The sequence below is a fragment of the Lissotriton helveticus genome, chromosome 2_1 (genome assembly GCF_964261635.1).
Source record: "Lissotriton helveticus chromosome 2_1, aLisHel1.1, whole genome shotgun sequence".
Classification (NCBI taxonomy): Eukaryota; Metazoa; Chordata; class Amphibia; order Caudata; family Salamandridae; genus Lissotriton; species Lissotriton helveticus.
In genome coordinates this window covers 1,352,527,506-1,352,550,055 of record NC_136059.1, presented here as the reverse complement: position 1 = coordinate 1,352,550,055, position 22,550 = coordinate 1,352,527,506, and the positions used below count along the sequence as shown (strand labels likewise).

General features: G+C 48.6%; 1 protein-coding gene across 3 annotated transcripts in view; it reads right to left on the bottom strand.

The window, feature by feature from the left end:
• WDFY3 (WD repeat and FYVE domain containing 3) overlaps nt 1-22,550 on the bottom strand; it is a 1,930,620-nt gene that overhangs the window by 924,188 nt on the left and 983,882 nt on the right. For 2 of the 3 annotated variants that reach the window (XM_078676292.1, XM_078676294.1), the window contains 3 exons: nt 16,090-16,210; nt 6,934-7,151; nt 1,104-1,339 (listed from right to left, as the gene is read on the bottom strand). In XM_078676292.1, coding sequence (XP_078532418.1) covers nt 1,104-1,339; nt 6,934-7,151; nt 16,090-16,210 — 575 coding nt within the window. The remainder of the gene's footprint in view (nt 1-1,103; nt 1,340-6,933; nt 7,152-16,089; nt 16,211-22,550) is intronic. The other variant, XM_078676293.1, reaches the window with a different exon arrangement.

Sequence of the window (22,550 nt, the reverse complement as noted above, 5' to 3'; positions counted from 1 at the left end):
TCTGTTTTTCAAATGCTCATGTGAAAACTGAAGGCCTAATTTAGAGTTTGGTTGTTGCAAGACAACTGCCAAAAATGCAGCAAAAGTCCAGTCCGCTCTATTTAGAGTGTATAGATATCAATATGTTATAAATATAAGGGATTGGACATTAAATCAGGCCATTACCCAACTGAAATTGGCTACCCCCTTGAAGAAATGAAGATGCTTTGACCCCAATGTTACCACTGCACATGCCAGGAAACTTTAATATTGCATATGGCCAGGACTAAACTGGGGTGGCATGGTGAGAAAAAGAATGATGGATTTAACCCTGATCTCTTGACTGGGGGTGAATGTTTTGATTTGTTCTGCATTCTGTCCATCAATTGTGTGTCATTTGATTTCTCGCCCTAAGTGCGCCAGGTATGCCCAGACGTGGGCCCTTGGCTCACTGTGCCACTGGAATCAAACTTTCCTTGCTGATGAGGGGTGAAACACCGAAACCGGTCCTAGGATGCTAGTATCCAGTCCAGGGAGGACCTGGCCATTGGCAGTTCGGGCTGGACTGTTCCCATGAGGCACAGGGTCAAGACTGATTTGCATATGGCCAGGAATAAACTGGGGTGGCATGGTGAGCAAAAGAATGATGATTCTCTTGACTGGGGGTGAATGTTCTGATTTGTTCTGCATTCCGTCCATCAATTGTGTGTCTTTAGGAAACTTTAATATGCTGGGTGGCTTCACATACTGTGTTCTGCATGTCCCTAAGCAATAAATACACCTAAAAAGTGAGGGGGGTCACACTGACACTAATAAAATCACTAATGCATTAGCAGCCAATACCAAGCTTAGGGTCAGAATATTTTGATTTGCTACTCAAGGTGTTTAAAAAAGAACCCAATGTGCAAAACGTTGTTGAAGAAACATCTCATGCTATCTGTGTTGGAAGACAGGGCATATGCAATTTTTCTCTTTATTATCTCTTCATCTATACACATCTTGAGGCAACTGGGGCAAATGCACCTTGATGATAGGGTGAGGTCACTGGAAGGTTAGACATCACATAAGCTCTTTTATTATTAGTAAGACACAAATACACTTAGCCCTTACAGGACAATCCCTACCTGGCAGCCCCGATTAGTTCGGCCACTGTTGATAGGTGCACTGACCTGCAGGTTCTCAGGCAGTTCAGTGACTGGCTGTTGCAGAAAAAGTGCCATGAGCAGAAAATACAATGCCGGCACATTTGTGTGCTTTGGGAGGTAGGAGTGAAGAACAGCAAAGCCTGGAAAATGACAGGCATCACGGTTAATCTCCCTAAGAGTGGATCTGCCACTGGCACTCCGACCGACGTTAAATCCTAAAATGTGTGGATGATGAAAAGAACACAAAGTTAATAGCTGTATCTGTACAAGATTGGCTTAAAACAATCCTACTACTAAAATATTAACTCTGTAGTGTTCTTCATTAGGCTAACAAGGATTTCAGATCTACACATTAAAAGGAACATTTTAATGTAACTTTCAATATAAATTGTGCATGCACGGTATTGCAGAACTATAAATAACACTACACCTAGTGCAAAACAATGAGCTATGTGGTGTTTCTTTATTTAACGTTGATATCCCCGCTCCAATCATCTAAAGGAATGAGTAATCTGTGTGAAAATACATCCCAAAGGAACCCCAGCGAAATTCATAGCAATTGCGAGTAGAGAAGCCTGGTGAATGGTCAATTTGCGGATCATCGGAGGATCTCTCTTAATGCTGAATGTAGTGGATAGGATAGACGGATGAAATGCACAGTTGTGCAACAAACTTCCAGAAATGTGCTGGCCATACAAAAAATACATTTGTTAGTTCTTAAACTCATTCTGCATAGAATCCAGATTTGTATGCACCATAGGAAAAATGTACATGCTATCTTAAATTCACATTTTGGCTTTGAACACATACTCTGCCCCATTCAAGGTTCTCAAATGACAGCTATTGGAAAAGTTTCAGTACTAAATTCTAAATATGTCCTTTTTAATATGCTTATTACAAGTACTGACATGTAGACCAAAATGCGCTCCTCCTAACCAAAGCCATATTTATGATTTGAGCACAAATTCCATTATTGGTTTCAAATTACTGTTTGAGCTCCAACTGGGCTAACGATCTGAATGGATCCTGTGTAAGTCAGGAATTTTGCCCCATATAGTAAAATGATAAAACATGGAAAAAGTGAGTGAAGTACAAGCACAAAAACAAGTTTCTGCACTTTGGAATGATGGAAAACATGCACAACTGAAATACTATTGTGCATTCCAGGGTCTGAAACTCAAAATACGGTGGAAAGAGTGCACTTGGTAAACACCTAACCACGTTAAATTGGTATTTACAAGAGGTACAATGTGCACCAGAGATTTGGCACTTACTGTGATCAGGCAGCCATTGAGAATAATTAAACCACTACTAACCAAAAGGAAGTGGCCAGCTATGACTGCTTTGAACACAAGATGGCCTTTGAGAACCATGAAGTGGCTGTCGATGGAGACTTTGGCAACAAGGGACCTGTTGATGTCCCCATGAATGGGGAGTCTGGTGGTCATCAACAGCAGCTAAAGAGGTGGACTGCTTTTTGGAAACCGAAATTGAGTAATTAGGTATCCGTTACTGGAACACCTCAACAAAGATCAAATGTTTTAATTTTCTGTGGGAAACGAAGAGTGGGCCCATCACATAGAATCATCGCCTCATGAGGGGGCATCCCCAGAGAAAGAGGCATCACTTTTGCACTGTTGTAGATAAGCCAGGTAGCTGTCCCTGTCACAGGAAGTCTTGGGTGAAAAGGTTGTACAAATGTCACAGTTGGTTGATTTATGTTTATGATATAAGCAATAGATACACCTATGGTGCAGATCACAAGAAACCGCTTTAGGACTACAAGCTGAACAGTCTTTGAAAAGAGTGTTGTTTGCCGCTTTCGGTGAAGAGGTTGTCATTTTTGAGGAAAAGTTTCTCCCAGGTCTCAGAAAAAGAACAACAAAAAACAACCTAATTTCACTGTAGAGGAAAAAACATGGTCTAGGGTAACGTGCATGGAAGGTGAAAATACTTCCTGAGGAAATGCAAAGAAATCGAAAGCTAGAGCAGAACTCTCTCCAGGAACTGCCTCACACATTACAGTAAAAAAGATATCTACAGTGGTCTCTAGGGAAGAAGAGAGTGGTGGTGCAGTCTCCTGACTGGCTAAAGTTTGGGTACTTTTCAATGTGAAATGACTACTAAACAAGCACAGGTCTCACACCTATGGCCATCTTAACAATGTTTATTGTACTATTAAACTACCAGAAATCCGCAGTCTGATGACAGGGTATAATTATGCATGTGAATCTAGAAAGCTCCAATGCTGGAGAATGGTTTTGATCACTTGAAAGGCATCACCTTTATGGTTTCCGAACAAGTGTTGCCCATTAACGGACCTATCTCACACTCTAGAATGGCCCTCCGGCTAGAAGGAAGTACTTTGAAGCCAGTCACTATTTCCTAAGATAGTGCCTGTCAGTGGCAAAACCAGTATTTGTGAATACCAGAGAGGCACCGATAAGGGACATATGCTCTACCCAAGTACAGCTTTGGCTCTTTTCCAAAAGGATGGCAATATTGTGCCATAGCTGCCTATCATACCTTGACAAAATAGCAGTTGTATTTGCTATCTTGACAGATGTTGCTGCGAAATAAAAACCAATTATTTTCCGTATTGGGTCCAGTCATTTTCCTTCACAATCAGGAAAACAGATGGCCTAAATTATGGGAATATCCTTGAGCTGCAACTGATATTACAGAGTCTATTTTAATTTGATTTAGAAGGCATGCTGGTGTTGAACCAGGAGCCTTAGATTTATTTTTTAAATAGACTACAAAGGTGCAACCTGCTGACGGATTTCACATACACAATTATCCCTCCTCTAAAAGAAGTTCCAAGATAGGAAGACTTTTTATGCATCACTGTGAATACTCTTTATAACAGAAAAAAAGGTTTTCTCAAAGGATGATATTGGGAGATTGATTTTTTGCAATTGCTGATCAATCAGGTTGTGAAAGAGATGCATGTTGCAGGACAAAGTGTCCCTGGGATCAGGTTCTAGCCTTGATGCCTGAATATAGTCATCCAATTAAGAGTCTTGCTGCACAATATCTTTCCCTCCTGCATTATCCTCTTGCTACTGGCTATAATCAGCCATCATCTGAGGCTATGTTCTGACAATGTGTTAAGGTCTACGTTCTGGTATGGATGACTTCACTGGTCATGATTTTTTTTTTTTACTAGCGGTGGAGGCAATGATGCTGGGTCTACATGGGGAGATTTTCGAGTGGAACTGGTTGAGGAGTAATAACTAAAGGAAGTGGCTGAGGGGATAAAGCATGTTTTATTAGAGGTAACTTACTACAGAAATTCTGCCTTAGCGGTTTCATAGAATCCAAGAATTTGATAGGAACTTGTGGGGAAGCTGTTGATTCCTCATGAGGGCCCTGTCTGTCATATTGGGAAGGCATTTGTACTCATAGACTTTCTCCGAATCACCAGGTACATAATGTATATCCAAGTCATGGGGACCCCTTGACTGGGAACCAGCATGAGAATATATGCCGTCATCAGAATAAACAAACCTGGCTGTCATCACCTTCACTGGCCTGGTACCTAAACTGTGAATTCAACATCACTTGGACATGACAATGAAATGTTAGCTAAAATTCGAAGTCGTAGCTCTGAAGTGTTTTCCCACTGGAGAGGCTATTGGAAATAATAGAATAGTCACTGAACTAAGACTTTGTGGCTGAGCAAAGACAGGTATTATCAATGTGAAAGTTAATGATGTTGTTGACAAAGTAATAGTTGATAGAGTTATCTAAGAACAATTACTTGTTGATAGGACAGCTGACATTGATGAAGTGGATTTTGCAGTCGATGAGAGGTTTTCATCATTGAATGGGATGCTCTTTACAGTCAATGAAGGTGTCTTTGTTGTCAACAGGAGGTTCTTTATCTATGGGGTTGTTGACAGAAGGGTAGCTATGGATGGTGAGGTGTTATTTGCAGATCACTGGTCGTTTATACCGACAATGAACAGGGTTTACCGTTTGTTGCCAACTGATCCATCATTGACATGGTGGGAAGTGAAGACCCTAAAGTTGCAACAACTTGATTGATTTGAATTTCCTAGATGAAGTAACAACAGAACCAGCACATCAGTGGCAGGCACAGATGGTCTTGAGTCTCTCTGAAGAGGAGCCTGTGACCTATTCCTCAAGATTTAATTTGAGCTTTTAAGCCTCACCAGTATGTAGTATGAGACGCACTTCAGCGACCTGCTGTCTGTGGAATCGGACTTCAAGGCACAAAGAGTACAACTCTCCATACAACTGTCCCTACCATTGAGGGACATAGCTCTAAATGTGGTACAAATACTGCAGTCCTTGTGAATACACACAGGTTTATAGACAGTAGATGCATTTCATGTGGGGGTCTTATGTCTGAAGAGAGACCTGGAGTGACAAGATTTGTCAGCCATAAAGAAAGTGCTCCCAGGGTTCAGTCTCCCAGGCACGGGAATGGGCACAAACTGCTTCCTTCCTGCAGATGGAGGAGAGGCAACCAATCACTAAGAAGTTTATAGGTGAGAGCAGAGTTCAGAGGATTACCTGTCGTCTAGTACACATGCAATAGAATATCTGGTAGTTTGAGCTTCTGAGGAACGTAGGAGGTCTGAGCCTTTTTACCTTGGCTCCATGTAATCTACGGCTTTTTCAACATTATTTTGCTGAATATGTATTCTGCTGGGTTAGCATTGAAATTCTCTGATGACAGAGAATAATGCAAGCATGTGAACTATAAAAGATCAAATCCCGGAGAAAAACGTTAGTTTGACAAAGCATCATATTTTGCTGTGACAGAAGGGATTGAGAGTTATTTCAACTCTTTAGGTCAATTTTTTACCTCATGCCATGGAGTATGAATGCCTCACATTATTGTCCCTACATGCTTCACACTATTTACTCTGCTACAGTGTCTTCACCTTGCTTTGTGATTTCTCTGCTTAAGCTTTTCACACATAAGGCACAGACTGCAAGCCAATCTATCACTCATGCGGGGGCTACATTTTCATCAGTTAGCTCTTGGTAAAGTCGCACCCTCTGCTTGACACTAGAGAGTTCCATTTACATGCTATCTGAAACCTCTTCCTTACCAGTGAAAACCTTCCTCTGAGGTGAGAGAATTCTCCCCTTGCCAAGAAGTAATTGGTCAGTCCATTGTGGCTGCCATATAGGTCCAGGTTCAGAGACGCTCAGATGTCCCAGGAAATGTAGTTAATCAAGTTCTCTCGCACCACAGCTCCCATTGTTTTACCCTGATTCATCTATGATGCTTCAGTGTTCTGAGTTGCAGTGCTTCACTACCCGAGGTTCGACATTTTTCACACTTCTGTGTACTTTGAAAGCTCCATCCCCCAGCTTACCTACCAGAGATGTTTATTCTGCTTTCTTTTTTTTAAGAGCTAGGTTTTACCTTTAGAAATGCTATTGTTTTTTCTAATGTCGACTTCTCGTTTTTTATACGTTTCTTGTTGTTCCAATCCTTTATAAAGCTCTTTCCCTTGCATGAAGAAAGTAAACCTTCCAGCTATGAAAGACGAACCCTTCTTGAAGCTTCATGTTCATCTTTAAGATTACATATGGATTTCAACAAAAATAAATGCAAAAATAACCTGTGGTCGTACCCCACCTGTATGCTTCAAATACTATAAGGTCATCAGAGTTGATACATTAATCTATTGAATTTAAACTCTAAAAGAAAACAAATGGTCTGCCAAGATGAGTGTCCATCACTGGACTAGAGCCCTTGGAAAGGCTCATAACTATACAGACGACCATGTGCTTTGTTATATTCAAAGAAGCATAAAAGAAGTACCTAGCACAGTTCCAATCTTATTGGTTAGGACTGAATCGGTCTGATCAAGCCAACCGCCACCACTCAGCCCTTCTTTAAACCTGGCGAGTATCGATTGGTTACTCAGCAGCACAACAAGAATCCTCATGGCCGCAGTGACAGTGGTTGAGTGGAGGTGTTCTTCCATGAACATAACCACCCAATCAAAACCAAGGATCTTCACAAGCTCTTCACATGCCCTATGGACAGAAGACAAAGAAAATTAATACATACTCCGTTTTAGCAAAAGAGGAGATTGCATCTGCCCCCGAGACCAAATCTGTGAGACAATTTCTGATTAACTCATTTCACAATACTTCATCCACACAGCTCATTACTTCCATACACAGGCATAGCTTAGCTGCTAGAAAATCCACGTATGAACTATAAATACATCTTTTTACTCTAAAAACACATTGGCAGTGGTAAGGACGACAACATTAGGGCACTCAAATCACAAGTTTGACAGCCACCCCAACAGTTAATACAGGAAGAAGTGATAGCACAACCATACAGATCTCTAACAGGCATGATACTGGGTCACCAATGTAGCCTTAGGAGCAGCTCCATGGAAGATGGGGAGAGCTCAGACAGTTACACCTTCCTTCCTACTCTTTGTATAAACTTTTTGAAGCTTGAAAAACCTATAGTAAAATATCCTGGCGCTGCAACTACCTCTCAGTGGCAATGTTAAAAGCTACTAGTAGACTGACTCCAATTTTCCTTTGCTACACTTTGTCCTTATTGCCAACTTTTGTATTATTTCCTAGATGTCCAAGTCATGCTCTTTTGCATTCCACCAAAACTGTAGTGCCTAAATGCATGTTTTTTTTATTAAACAGATTTTATTGAGGTTTCATATAGTAAGAACATACATCTTTTTCAAAGTATCATGGCGTGTCAACTGCGCACTTCATGCCTTAAGTGTCAACGCAGGTCTAATAATACATTGCTTCACCCTTCTGCAAGTCAGTTGCATTCCCTGCAAACTCAGCGTGCAGTGCCCAGTCGTACCGGTGTGCCTAAATGCATGTTTATCAGCACTGTGTGTTTTCTAGGATGAGAAACGGAAAGGACAAGAGACTGGTAATAGGAGCTAGGCTTATGTATAGAGGAGGATGTGGAAATATTAATGAACAAGTTACTTACCTTCGGTAATGATATATCTGTAAGAAAAATTAGTTAGGGATAGATTCCTTACCTTAGAATTACCCCCAGGCATCAGACTGGATCCGGAAAGTTTTCGTCAGCAGTACCTGTGCACGTCGGTAGGCGTCGTCGAGCGGCTTCACGTACGTAGTTCGCGTCGTATTCGCCGAGATGACGTCGCTGGAGCTATTTAGATGCACCCACGCGCGCTGACGTCTGCTCTGTACACGACTTTCCAAGCCAGGAACGCAGAGCCATGCAAGATACTGACCACTGGTGCATTAAAACTAGGGTCCTGAAAGGGATGACCTTAACCCTAGAAATCAATTCGCAGAACGGGGAGGATGGGTGGGGTGGTAAGGAATCTATCACTAACTAATGTATCTTACAGATATATCGTTACCGAAGGTAAGTAACTTGTTCATCTGAAGGAAACACGTTAGTGATAGATTCCTTACCTTAGAATAGATACCCTAGCAATACCAACCCCAGTGGTGGGTCTGCGGACCAAGATCACACCAGAAAGTCATGGAGAACAGAACGACCAAAGAAGCCGTCTCTCCGGACTTGACTGTCAAGGCAATAATGCTTAGTAAACCTGTGCAGCGAGGCCCACATGGCTGCCTGACAGATGTCTTGCAGGGGGACACCGTGTCCCAATGAGGTAGTAGCTGCTGTCGCCCAGGTAGAATGGGGGCGCAACCCCACGGGAGGTTGCTTTTTAGCTAGAGAGTAACAGGCTTATATACACAAGACGACCCAGCAGGATATAGTCCTCTTGTGTACAGCCCAGCCTTTCTTGACGCCTACGTAGCAAACAAAGAGCTGGTCACCACCCAGAACTGTTGTGTGTGATTCAGGTAAAATGAGAGTGCACGTTTTGCACCCAGACGGTGGAGATTCTCTTCCTCTCTGGAAGCGTGCGGAGGAGGAACGAAAGTGGGCAAGGTGATAGTTTGCCCGAAGTGGAAGGCAGTGACAACCTTTGGCAAGAAGGAAGGACGAGTGCGAAGCACAACCTTATCCGGATGAATCGACAGAAAAGGAGGCTTACAGGAAAGCGCCTGGAGCTCACTCACGCGCCTAGCAGAGGTGATGGCAACCAGGAAAGCAGTCTTCAAAGTCAATAAATGAAGACGACAGTTGTGAAGTGGCTCAAAAGGAGCACACATAAAATAAGTAAGAACCAGATTCAAGTCCCACTGCGGCATCACAAACGGAATAAAAGGGAAAAGGTGAGTAATGCCTTTGAGAAATCTATTTACAACAGGGGACTTGAAAAGAGAGGGCTGTTCAGGGAGCCTGAGAAAGGCCGACATTGCAAAAAAGTAGCCCTTAATAGTTCCCAGAGCAGAGCCCTGCTGGGCCAGAGAAAGAATGAACAAAAGGAGTTCTGAAGGAGGGGCAGAAAGGGGATCCACACCCTTTGCTGTACATCATGCCACAAATTTGTTCCACCTGAAGGCGTATACCGATTTAGTGGAGGGACGCCTGGCTGCCAGAATGATATCACAGACTTCAGGAGGCAAGTCAAAAGGAATCAACTGTCGCTGCACAATCTCCACGCATGTAGGTGGAGGCTGGGCAGGTTCGGGTGGTGGACCGTCCCCTGCTGCTGCGACAGAAGATCCTCCCAAACAGGCAGTCGGATCGGGGATCCATGCTCATACTGAGTAGCTTGAGATACCAAACTCTTCGAGCCCAGTCTGGGGCCACAAGAATGACTTTGGCCCGGTCGCGCCTGATCTTCTTCAGCACTCCAGGTAGAAGTGGTATAGGCGGAAAGGCGTACAATAGACCGCAACTCCATTCCTGACGAAAAACTTAGCTGAGCGAGTGCAGCCTTGGAAATTCCAACATGCAGAAGTGATGACATTGCGCGTTCTCTACGGTGGCGAATAGATCTAATCAAGTCTCTCCCCATTGTTGAAAGAGACCTTGCGCCACCTCCGAGTGAAGACGCCATTCGTGATCCATCATGCACCTGCAGCTGAGTTTGTCCGCCCTGGCAATCAAAGAACCTGCCAAGTGTTGACCTGTCAAGGAAATGCCTTGACGTTCCAGCCATGTCCAGAGACGCAGAGCCTCCTGACATAGGGTCCACGACCCCACCCCGCCTTGTTTGTTTCTATACCACATGGCGGTGGTGTTGTCTATGAACATCTGCACTACACTCCCCTTGACAGAATGCTTTTAGTGCAAGTAGGATCGCCCAGTGCTCCAGAAGGTTGATATGGAGCCTGGACTCCGCCGGAGACCAGAGGCCTCTGATCTCCGGCTCTCCCATGTGGCCGCCCCATCCCAGGAGGGACGCATCCGTCACCACTGTGTGCTCCGGTTGGGGAAGGGAGAGTGGGCTGCCGCTGACCCAATGCCGGTTCGGAAGCCACCACTGCAACTGTTGCGCAGTGCCCTCCGAGATCTAAACGTACTCGGACAGGTCCCCTAGATGCTGCACCCACTGGAACTTCAGGTCCCACTGCAGAGCACGCATATGCCATCTGGCATGATTGGTCAGCAGGATGCAGGAGGCCATGAGGCCTAGCAGCCTCAAGGTCATCCTGACCGAAACCAAGGACAAGGGCCGAAAGATCAGAATCATAGTCCTAATGTCCCGGACTCTGTGTCGAGAACTGCTCCAATAAAGAGAAGCTTATGAGAGGGAACCAGGTACGACTTGGGCACGTTGATGGGAGAACCCCAGCAAATGAAGGAGGTCAGCCGTAGTCTGAAAGTTGGTGACGACTGCCTGGGGAGAGCCCGCCTTCAACAACCATTCATCGAGGCAGGGGGAAGACTTAACACCCCTGACCTGCGCAGATGAGCTGGGACCACCTCCATCACTTTCGTGAACACCCGAAGGGCGCTGGTAAGGCTGAAGGGGAGTACAGCAAACTGAAAATGCTCCTGGCCTACCGTGAACTGTAGGTAACGCCAGTGGGCCGGCAGGACGAGGATGTGAAAATATGCGTCCTGCAAGTCCAACGCTACCATTCAGTTTTCAGGGTCGAGGGCAGCCAAGACCCGAGCCAGAGTCAACAACTTCTCCTTCCGGAGGAAGCGATTTACGTTCCTGACGTCCAAGTTGGGGAGCAAGCCCCCTTTGTCCTTCTTGGTGACCAGAATGTAGTGGGAATAGCAAACAGGTCCTACCTCTGGCCCAGGAACGCGCTCGATAGCCCCCTTGGCCAAGAGGGCCAAAACTTCCTGTTGGAGAAGAGCAAAGTGATCCCCCGACATGCGGTGGAACTGAGGTAGCTCGGCTGGGGGTGGTAGACTCTAAGGAGGGAGTAACCCCTCCGGACAAGTTGCAGCAACCACTTGTCAGAAGTGACAGAACGCCGGTGGGTGGCAGGATTCGACATCACCTTCCCCACTGGCGTTCTGTCACTTCCGACAAGTGGGTACGACCTGAAGCTCAGACTAGGAAGGTTTTGAGGTGGGCGTTGAAGGGGCAGAGGTGGACTGACCCTCATGCCGGCCCATGGAGCCACCCCGGCGGCCTCCACGCCCACGGGCGCCCTAAGTTTAGTTCTGAGCAGACTTTTGGCTGAACGAATGGGCAGGGGCGCATCTGCCATTGCTATGAAAGGAATGAAAGGTAGATGTGGCCGGGCGCGTGGTGGAAAGGCCCAAGGGCTTGGCCGTAGCTCGAGAGTCCTTAAAACACACCAGTGCAGTGCCGGCCTTATCACCAAACAGGCGAGTGTCGTCAAAAGGCATGTCCATGAGTGAGCTCTGGACGTCCAGGGAGAACCCAGTGGACCTCAACCAGGCGTGGCGACTAAGTGCCAAGGTTGTGGAGATTGCCCTACCGAAAGAGTCCGCGGTGTCCAAGCCACAACGAATGGTGAACCTAGCAGCGTCCTTTCCCTCAGCCGCAGCCTGAGACAGCACAGTCTGGACCTCCTCCGGGCACTGAGGCAACACCTCAGCCATGGAATCCCACACCGCGTGGGAATAGTGGCCCAGGAGGCATGCGGTGTTCACTGACCGCAGTCCTAACCTGGCCGAAGAGAACACCCGCTTGCCAAACTGCTCCAATTTTTTAGAGTCCTTATCCGGCAGAGCCATGGGAAAGGCACTCAGACGTAGAAGCTTGAATGACCAGACTTTCGGGTGTAGGATGAGTGGTCAGAAAGGCAGGGTCACCCGGCGCCGGGCGATGGTACTGGGCGACGTTCTTATCCACAGGGGCCCCTGTGGCGGGCCGTGACCAAGCGCCCAACAAGACTTCGGTGAGGGCATCATTAAAAGGCAGCCACTGCTCCGATGAAGTGGACGCCGGCTGAGGCACCTCGGTGAGGAGATTTGTCTTCAGGGACGCCATGGGGAGATCGAGGTTAAGGACCTCAGCAGCCCGACGGAGCACCACTGTATACGAGGCACCTTCCTCCATTGTGGGAGGGGGAGAGGCAAACCCCGGATCAGAGGAGACGTCAAGGCCACCAGCCTCCTCCAAGTCGTCTACCCAGTCCTGCTCAGATTCACACTGACGAGCAAGCGGGTCCTCAGACCCATCCCAGTCATCCTCCTCCGCGGGCGACGTAGGCACAGGCCTCGGCGGCGGGGCAGGGACTGGGAAGGAATAAACAGCGCCCAGGCGGGGACAAATCCCTCCGGGAACCGGGCAGAGGCGGAACCAGCGGTATCCACTGCGGCCCCGCCGGCATAGCCGAGGGCGGCATCGGGGCCGTAGCCGGCAGAATGGGACCTCTTGGTGCCGAGGCCGGAGCCAGGGCTGGATCCGCCAGAGGTGTCAGGGTTTCACGTAGCCGCGCCTGCCTGGCATGGATGTAAACTACAACCCCCATGATCCTCTGGGAGGGGAAGGAAGGTATTTCAGCCAATGAGACGGGCACGTCATTGCACGTAATTTCGACTGTTTCCGGTCTGTTCCTTCGTGCCGAGCTGGAGCGTTCTTGCTCGCTGGAGAGGGGTCCCGGTTCTCGTCAGAGCCTTCCTGCATCTGCGTCCTCTGCTCGGAGTGGCTAGAGGGATGGTAGGATTCTGGATCTGTTCGGCCCCGCGGACCGCTGTGATGGATACTACGCGCTACCGTGTTTTCTTTTTTGGAGTATTTCCATACTTACCTGAAGCGGAGCGCGGTGGATACGGGAACCACGCGCTGCCGTTTTTCTGTTGTTCATTGTTGTTCCACGGATTTCCCTATCAAAGCGGAGCGCAGTAGTTAAAGTCCACCCGCTGCCGTTTTTGTTTCCTTTATTGGTAGATTTAAATGACTTCCGGAGGAGGATAGGAGCGCTGCGACAAGGGAGTCCAGACGCTGCCTTATTCTTAATTCGTTTAATCGCAGTCGTGGAGCGCCATGGTGGTCGCAACCACGCGCTATTGTGTCTTTGAAGACAAAAGGTCTTCAAAGACTTATTCGTTGGAAGCAGAACACAGTGGTGGGGTAACCGCGCGTTTCTGTGTTCCCAGTTGTGGATTAAAACCTGTATTAGGATTAAACGTGCAGGTGCTTCTCTGCAGTGTGGGGCCAAAATCTGTGTTCTAAATTTGCATCATCATTCCCCTTAAAGAGCAGAGTGTGGTGGTTCTTGCTTCCCACGCATTAGCGTGTCGGTGTCTTATTTTAGTGACATTGCAGCAAAGGGTCAAATACCTTTTTTTTTTTCCTTCATGGAAGGATTCTTATCATTTTACACATTATTGTGCTGGAGCTCTGAGAGGGAGGTTTTCTTTCATGGACCAGACTGATAGAAACCCAGTTTCTGATTGAACCTGCTTGATTCTTGGTTAGCCATGCAGCAGGTGATGTGGCTTGAGAATGTATCAAGTGGATGTTGTATTTCAGTTTTGAACAGGTAGATTATAGCTTAGTGAGACCATCTGAGAGTAGTCTTGTGTTATATGCACTGTTTATATTTGTATCTTTTGTCATTTCAGGCTCCCTTCCTTGCTGTCCCTTCCCTTTCCTTTCCCTCGCCTAATGGCCCGAACACTCTGTGTATTACATTTAGAGTGTTGGTGACGTTGTGAGGTGGACAATTATTTGCGGCAACTGGATTCTGTGGAGCGCAATCTGACAGGAGGAGTCGACGGACCGGCAGGATCCCGACACGGGACCTTTGGGCCCAAAGGCACACCGGTGGGAACCCGAGGCCTAAACAGGCTGTCCATGGCAGCAAGGAATTCTTGCATTTGTGCTGGGGTCGCCGACGGACCCGGGTAAGGCGGGTAGGCCGCTGGACTCCCAGGCTCCGAATGCGCTGCAGGGGCGGACTCCCTGTACCCCTCGTCCGCATCCGAGGATCGATGGGGGGGACATCGGAGAGCGAACACGCTTCTTTGACTTCTTTTTGTGTTGTCTCTTACCCAATTCCGAGGGCGAAGACTTGGATCCCAAGGAGCGGTGATGACGGCTCCGCGATCGGTCACGGGAACGACCCCTGGACTTCGAGCGACACGGGGACAAGTGCCAAACTTCAAGTAACTTCAAGCACCGCTCCCTCAAGGCCTTTGGGGTCATAGCCCTACAGTCCAGACAGGACCGGGAGTCAAAGCCACACTCCAGGCAGTAGAGACAGACGTCATGAGGGTCCGCCACCGACATATTGCGACGGCAGGCCCCGCAGGACTTAAAACCAGGCATCCCTACTTGCACCAGAGAAAACCAACACAAGACAAAAAGTCTCAAAAAGATAGTCAAAAAATCTGAGGTACGTGCTCTAACCGGATCTGCGCTTACTGGCGCGGAAAAAGAAAGAACTGACGTCAGAGCACATGGGTGGCGCCTAAGTAGTCTCCGTGATGTCATCTTGGATCCCGAGGAGCGGTGATGACAGCTCTGAGATCGGTCACGGACACGACTCCTGGATCTCGAGCGGCACGGGCCGAGTGCCAAAATTCAAGCAACTTCCGGCGCTGCTCCCTCAAGGCCTTCGGGGCCATAGCCCTACAGTCCAGACAGGACCGGGAGTCATGGTCACGCTCCAGGCAGTAGAGACAGACGTCGTGAGGGTCCCCACCGACGTATTGCGACGGCAGGCCCCGCAGGACTTAAAACCAGGCATCCGTGATTGCACCAGAGAAAACCAACACAAGACAAAAAGTCTCAAAAAGATAGTCAAAAAATGACAGAGGTACATGCTCTAACCAGATCTGCGCTTACTGGCGTGGAAAAAGAAAGAACTGACATCAGCGCACATGGGTGGCGCCTAAGTAGTCTCCGTGATGTCATCTCGGCGCATACGATGCCAGCGACGGTAGCGGAGCCGCACAACGCCACCTACTGACGCGCAGGGGTACTGCTAGCAAAACTTTCCAGATCCAGTCTGACGCCTGGGGATATTCTAAGGTAAGGAATCTATCACTAACGTGTCTCTTTCAGATTCATATGTTTATACATTTTCTTTTTTGTGCACAGAACTTCAGTCTACCAAATTTCATTAGAAAGGAAATCTCAGCATCCCAACGTTGAAAGCCATGATCATAATGATAAAGAGCACAACAAAATCAGCCTCTAGCCCTTACTTACCCAAATCGGTCTCCAAGATAAGGAAACTTCACACAAAGGCACAACTGTGACAAATACGGTGCCAATAGGCAGTGGATGAATTAGTTTGTTTTGTCATGTGCAATTGTTCATGTAAATTTATCGAATTCACTCTTTTGAAAGTGCTGCAAAAGTAACACTTGGTCCCCTAATGTATTTCCAAGCATTTCTCATGTCACCAAGAAGATGATCAAGCATGTAGTGAGGGCATAAGTACAGTAAAAAACTGTTGCTGCTTCGATTAAAAATGGCACAAGCATACAAAACTGAAACTTCCATGCTGCCACTTCAGATGGAAGAATTTCAAAGTCAACTTTCAATCATGCGATAACCAACTACTTAGAACCTTAACTTGTGCATTATCCACATGCACAAGTTAAGGTTGACCATGGCTTTTCTTTATCTTCAACAACAGTGCTGCAGCCTTTACCTGCTATTGCACTGAGGAAATCCTTAGCGAATATACTTACTGCAAATTAACAGTTGTCTTTTCTTTAGAAGTGTAAAGCAGTTTAAGTAAAATATCCAGAAGTCTGTTCCTCAGAAGGATCAGATTAGCCGACACAAGACCTCCAAACTCCTCTTCTGTCCCTAAACAAAATGTACATCAATTAGTCATTAAGAATACATTGGCTAAAAGCAAAAATATTTTTTCAGTTTAAAAAAAAAAAAAAACATTGATGTAGAAGCCCACAGCATTGAAGGGAACTACTTTATGAGTGGATGTGCTCTTTGAAAAACAGCAGAATGCAGTCACTCACAGTGAAGTTAGGCAAAGTCTGAAGTGGGATGACCAAAGGCTGTATGCTGTACTGGGTGTTCGAAAACTTTGAGTGACACACCAACAGACCACTGGTTAAAAAAGGCTGGCTAAAAAGCCCCTATAAGCGAATATATTATATGTATAATTTTAGTATAATCAAAAGGTCTTGGCTAACAGACCTAAAAATGCACAGTAACGATCAGCAAACTGACAAATCTTACTTTGCTTGTAACCAGAAAAGACATACTAACAACATAGTAACAAGCTCACTGCTGGTTAGCAGATATAGAAAGCCTCATTAACATAACAAAGAGATTAATAAATGAAAGTCTATTTTATTTGAAAACAACAGGATAAGTCACTAGTTTAAATCGGTTGCCGGGGAGATTTGTTACACAACTGCAGGTCACAAATTTGAAAACAGGGGCGATGATTCCCCTTGACGTTTCCACTGTGGAACTCACTGATATAACTCAGCAAAGGAGGTGAACACAAATTCTTGGTTGTTTGTGCTTATTTAGGGATGGGGTAGTCAGCACTGTATGCACTTTCTGCACTGCCAAAACACCTAGTTGAGGCACAAGGTACAGTTGTCTCCTGGACGACACCACACTTGAGGTACTACACCTCATCGCCTTCGGTCAGGCATAGGATGTCAACACATTTATAATACCACTGATTGCACTACCTGTAGTCTTTTGTAGGGGGACTTGGAAAACAAGCCTGCCCAGTGGCTCAGCTTCCACTTAGGGAGATCAACTGACAAAGTGGTACAATAATAATTCCAGTAGGTGTACACGGAAGTCTATCCTTTAGAGGTACTAATACTGCTCAAATACATGATAGGCAGCATGAGTAGGACACTTGGTGGGGACAGTATTTGTGGCACTCAGTTTACATAGGGTGCGGTTTTCCTCTTTGCACCATGGTGCGCCTTTAAATAGGTGTGCCATGGGGCGTGGGCAAGGTGGCGAGCGTGTAGGTACGCAGCCCGCTCGCCTCCCGATCCCCGTATGGCCTGGCGCTTCCCAGCGTTGTCCATGAGTTGCTGGAGGCGTAGAGATTGGTGGCAGGAGCACTTTGGCAGGCTCCCTCGCTGCATTCCGACACCTGGTGCACGACAAACGGTGACTCCACGCACCGAGCACCCGACTCCAAGATGGCAGCTCGGACCTAGAGACAGGTCCGGAGAGGCAGCTGGCGAGCTGAAGATGCCTTCGCGGGGCGCCTATGGGGTCTGGTGGCCTACCGAAGCCCCGCCCTCGTTGGGGCAGTAAGGTGGACAACCCCCCTGTGGCTGGGGGGACGGAGAGACCAGCGTCAGCGGAATGGGAGTGCCGGCAATCCCAGGGGCGGCCAGCCCAGTGCTGTCTGGGGGAGCTCCAGACGGAGAAGCCACTGCTACAGCGGGTGGAGACAGCAGCTGTGGAGCTAGAGGTGAGCGGCCAGGTGGCGCCTACAGCCCTCATGTGCCGGTGAGAGCCTGCACCCACTCAGAGCGCTTCTGCACATCGTCGTCCTCTATCACTCAATTAATCAGTACATTTATAGAGCGCGCTACTCACCCGTGAGGGTCTCAAGGCGCTGGGGGGAGGGAGGGGGGGAGGGGGGTCGCTACTGCTCGAAGAGCCAGGTCTTGAGGTGTTTCCTGAAGGTGAGATGGTCCTTGGTCAGTCGAAGGTGTGTGGGGAGGGAGTTCCATGTTTTGGCTGCCAGGTAGGAGAATGATCTTCCTCCGGTGGTGGTTCTGCGGATCCGTGGGACGGTGGCGAGGGCGAGGCTGGCAGAGCGTAGCTGGTGGGTGGGGGTGTAGCACGAGAGGCAGTTGTTGAGGTATTCGGGCCATTGTCGTGGAGTGCTTTGTGTGCATGGGTGAGGAGCCTGAATGTGATCCTCTTGTTGACGGGGAGCCAGTGCAGGTTTCTCAGGTGAGCGGATATGTGGCTGTGGAGGGGGATGTCGAGGATGAGTAGTGCGGAGGCGTTCTGTATGCAGTGGAGTCGTTTGTGAAGTTTGGGTGTGGTTCCTGCGTATAGGGCATTTCCATAGTCCAGTCGGCTGGTGACGAGGGCCTGGGTGGCGGTTTTTCTGGTTTCGGTGGGTATCCACCGAAAGATCTTACGGAGGCCCACCGGGAGGAGCAGGTGTGGGCAGGATCGTGGTCTACCAGGAAGATGACTTTGGCCTGCTACATTGCTGAGCGGGGGGACTCCCAGCGTAGGCATCTTGGTGGTTAGGGGTTACTCAGCATCATACCACAGCACCGGAGGGGGAGCATTGCTGCGAGCCTCGGAGGAGCCAATACCCTGCCTAGCAGCGGCCCAACTCAGGCCATCCCGCGTAAAGACCCTGATCCAAAGGACGATCACCGGGGATGAGGCCCACCACGTGGGAGGCACAATTGATGCTGGGGGATCCTTGTGGGTGAGTAGGTGAGTGTCTTGAGAGCCCACTCCCCTAGCTAGGAGCACTCCTGTGGTGCCCTGGCGTCCGGCTAACGAGACGAGCATCACTTTGCCCGCCCTTGGAGGCAGACAGCGGCGGCCCTGTAGCCAATGGGCAACATAGATGCTGGGAGTCTGAATGAAGAACTGCTGCTGGCCCCCCAGCAACAAATAAAGGACGCTTGCAACGAGCCCCTTTCGCCCTGTCTAAGGGGAGATCCCTGCATATTGACTGCTTCCTTGCCCCCTCAGCTGCAACCTTGCCATGTCCACCACGCGGTGAAAGGAGAAGGAAAAAGGGAAGGATGATCGGAGTGTGCAGGACCTGTTCACTAAAATGTCGGGTGCGGCTGGTGGAGGGTGCCGCACCTCCCCAGCTCATCCCAGGGGACAAAAGGCGGAGAGTGCGGACGAGCCAGTCACAAAGGGCCTTCTTGTCCCAGCTCTTCTCAGCCCTGAGAGACGATCTCCATGTCTTCAAGAAAGAGTTTACTGACGAAATGAAAGAAGTGCGCAGGGACTTCGACACGGTGGGCGAAAGGCTGGCGACCATGGAGGATCATGAACAACCTCGCGATGAGTAAGTTGAACAATTGCAGGAAGAAATGATTTGTTTGCAGGCCCAACAAATTGACCTCCAGGCTCATGCAGAGGATTTGGAACACCGCTCCTGTAGAAACAACAGATGAGTGAGGGGGATCCCTTCCAGCGACGTAGACAAGGATATCACTGGGTACCTTCAAGATCTGTTTCGCCATGTGCTGCAAGAGTCTCCAGACTTCGAAATTAAAATTAACAGGGCTCACAGAGTTGGCCTGCAACGAAGGGCCCCGGCGCCTCCTCCTGACATCTTGGCCTTCCTGTCGGATTTCCAGCTCAAGGAGCTCATCCTACACAAAGCACGAGACGTACAACCTCTGGTCTTTCGGGGGCACACTGTAGCCCTGTATCAGGACTTGGTGGCCTCCACTCTTCAAAAGCGAAGGGACTTTCGTCCGGTTACGACACACCTTCAGGACCAGGGTGTCTCTTACTCGTGGGGGAATCCCTTTCGCCTCATTTTCAAATGGGACGTCAAACTACGACAAATCTGCTCCTTGAAGGAGGCGTGTCAGGTCCTGGGCATAGAACACCCACAGCCGGAGGAGGGTCCGAGCCAAGACAGGAAAAACCAGGGGAAGAGGCGGCAGAGAGTAGGTGGCCAGATGCGCTCGGGGACCCCCTCGAAGCCGAACCCAGAAACAATGGCGCAAAAGAGTCCAGCTGTGCTGGCCTCTCTGACGGCAGAATCCGGACTTGGGGTTGGCATCTGAACTGCTCCGGTGTCAGATAAGTGAACTAAGCAAGCTTGGGGGCGGCGGGCGGTCAAAGGCTGGGGATGCACCGTTGGCCACAGATGCGCTCCACAGACTGTTCCACCAAGAGGACACGGCTGAGTTCTGCGGCTTCTGGACATTTAGTATGGTTTTTATTGTTGGGTGAGTTGGGGTTAGGGTGGGGGGGGGGGGGGGAGTAAAGTCTGATAGCCACGATCCACATGTGCATGATCTACTGGGGCGTCCCGATGACATCATGACAGAGCTTCCGTATTACCCCTGGCGATGGTCCGCTATCCACCCCCGACTCACTAGACTGCGCGCGTGCTGCTTACACTTTGGGCTCAGCTTAGAAGCTATTGTCTCCCTCTCCCTTTACCATGGTGTCTGTGAACATCCTCAGGCTTAATATAAAGGGGCTTAACAACCCGGTGAAGAGGTGTGCAGTCCTGTGTTATCTTGAGAATGCAGAGGCGGATGTGTCTTACAAGAGACTCACCTCCTCCCTAAAGATATCCACTGCATGCGATCTCGAGCCTTTCCCCTCCAATATTTCTCCTCGCTGGGGGAGAAAAAGGCCGGGGTGGCTATCCTCATCGCTTCAGGGGGAGGTGAATTAGAGTGCAGAACTCAAGGGGAGGTTATTAGCTTATACCTTCCAATTTGGAAGCCAACTCCTGGTGGTCGGTTCTATCTACGCCCCTAATTCAGGCCAGGAGAAATTCATCCAAGCTGCACTGGCGGATGTATTAGCGCCGCATGACACTGGTGGGAAGGGACCTCAATATAGTTATAGACTCCAGTATGGACAGGTCACACGCATCTTATTTTCAGGGAGGGGAGCTATCGGAGATGGGAAGCAATGGCTGAAGGAGATGGGCCTGATGGATATATTGAGGGCAGCCCACCCCACTTTAAAGCAGTACACATTTTACTCCCATGCTCATAAGTCCTATGCCCGCTTAGACCATTTCCTGGGGAGGAAGGAGGTTAATGCTGTGGTTAGGGAGACACGCATTGAACCCATGGCTTTGTCAGACCATGATGCATTGACAGTACGGGTTTCACCCAAATACCCACAGTTATGGAAGCCGGAGACCCAAGGAGCATCTGCTTCACAATATTAAGGTGGAACAGCAACTTCTTCGCCGTATTAAGGATTATCTCACGATAAATGACAACCCAGGCACGGCCATTACGACACTGTGGGAGGCATTGAAGGCGGTAGTCAGGGGGGAGCTTATAGGGATCGCAGCGTCCCATAATAAAGTAAAGTAAAGTCCACATTTGTAAAGCGCACAATCACCCGTAAGGGTCTCTAGGCGCTGGGGGCCGTCGGGAAGATTAAGCGAGCTATTGCCCAGAGTCACATGGTGCTGGGCTAATCTGCCGCCGGAGCCGGGGATCGAACCGTGATCCCCAGATTCCAGCGTCAGTCGCCCTGGCCGCGGCGCCACACCTCTATAAAGAGCGCAAGGGGTGAGATCCGCTTTGTCAGCACAGGTACAGGAACTCAATCGGGTACATAGCAGTACTGGGGCCCGAGGGTCTGGCGGCAACTGAAGGCCGTTAGGGCACAATTTGCTGCCCTCGACTTGCATAGAGCAGAATATGCAGCGGTCCGCCTACAACATTGTTACTATGTCGGAGGGGATCGCACAGGCCGACTCCTAGCGAACCGGCTATGGGCCAAGAGACAATGCACACAGGTCTCCCCGCTACAGGGAAAAGGGGGTAAATTAGAGGGGATATCGAGATAGCTCACGGGTTCCGTGACTTATCAGAAGCTTTACGCAGCAGACTCTCAACCCAGGGCCAACACCAGCAGCCTACCTACAATCTGTCACTATGTCCGCCCTGTCCCCAACCCAGGCAGCATCCTTCGATGCTCCCATTCGCCTAAAGATTATTACAGCGATATCCCGCCTGAAACTGCTTAAATCGCCGGGACCGGACGGGTTCCCCTCTATTCTACAAGAAATTCTGCTCCACCCTAGCACCAATTTTAACTAGGCTCTTCAACACCTTTGGGGGCCCCACTCAGATCCCAGACACCATGCTTGCGGCCGCAATAGTCGTCTTCCCCAAACCAGGGAAAGACTAGCAACAATGCGGCTCATACCGCCCGATTTCTCTTCTAAACGTAGATTTTAAGATCTTTACGGGTATCCTTGCGGTGCAGTTGAGCCCTTGCCTGCCAAACTTGATAGACCCCGATCAAGCAGGGTTTATCCAGACCCACCAATGCAGTGATAACACGAAAAGGATACTCCATCTCAACAACAAGGCCCATCAAACACGAATGGATGCTCTCCTGCTGACGAATGACGCTGAAAAAGCGTTAGATCGGGTAGACTGGGGGTTCCTGGGACACACATTGCCGAAATTTGGCTTAGGCGAGAGGTTCA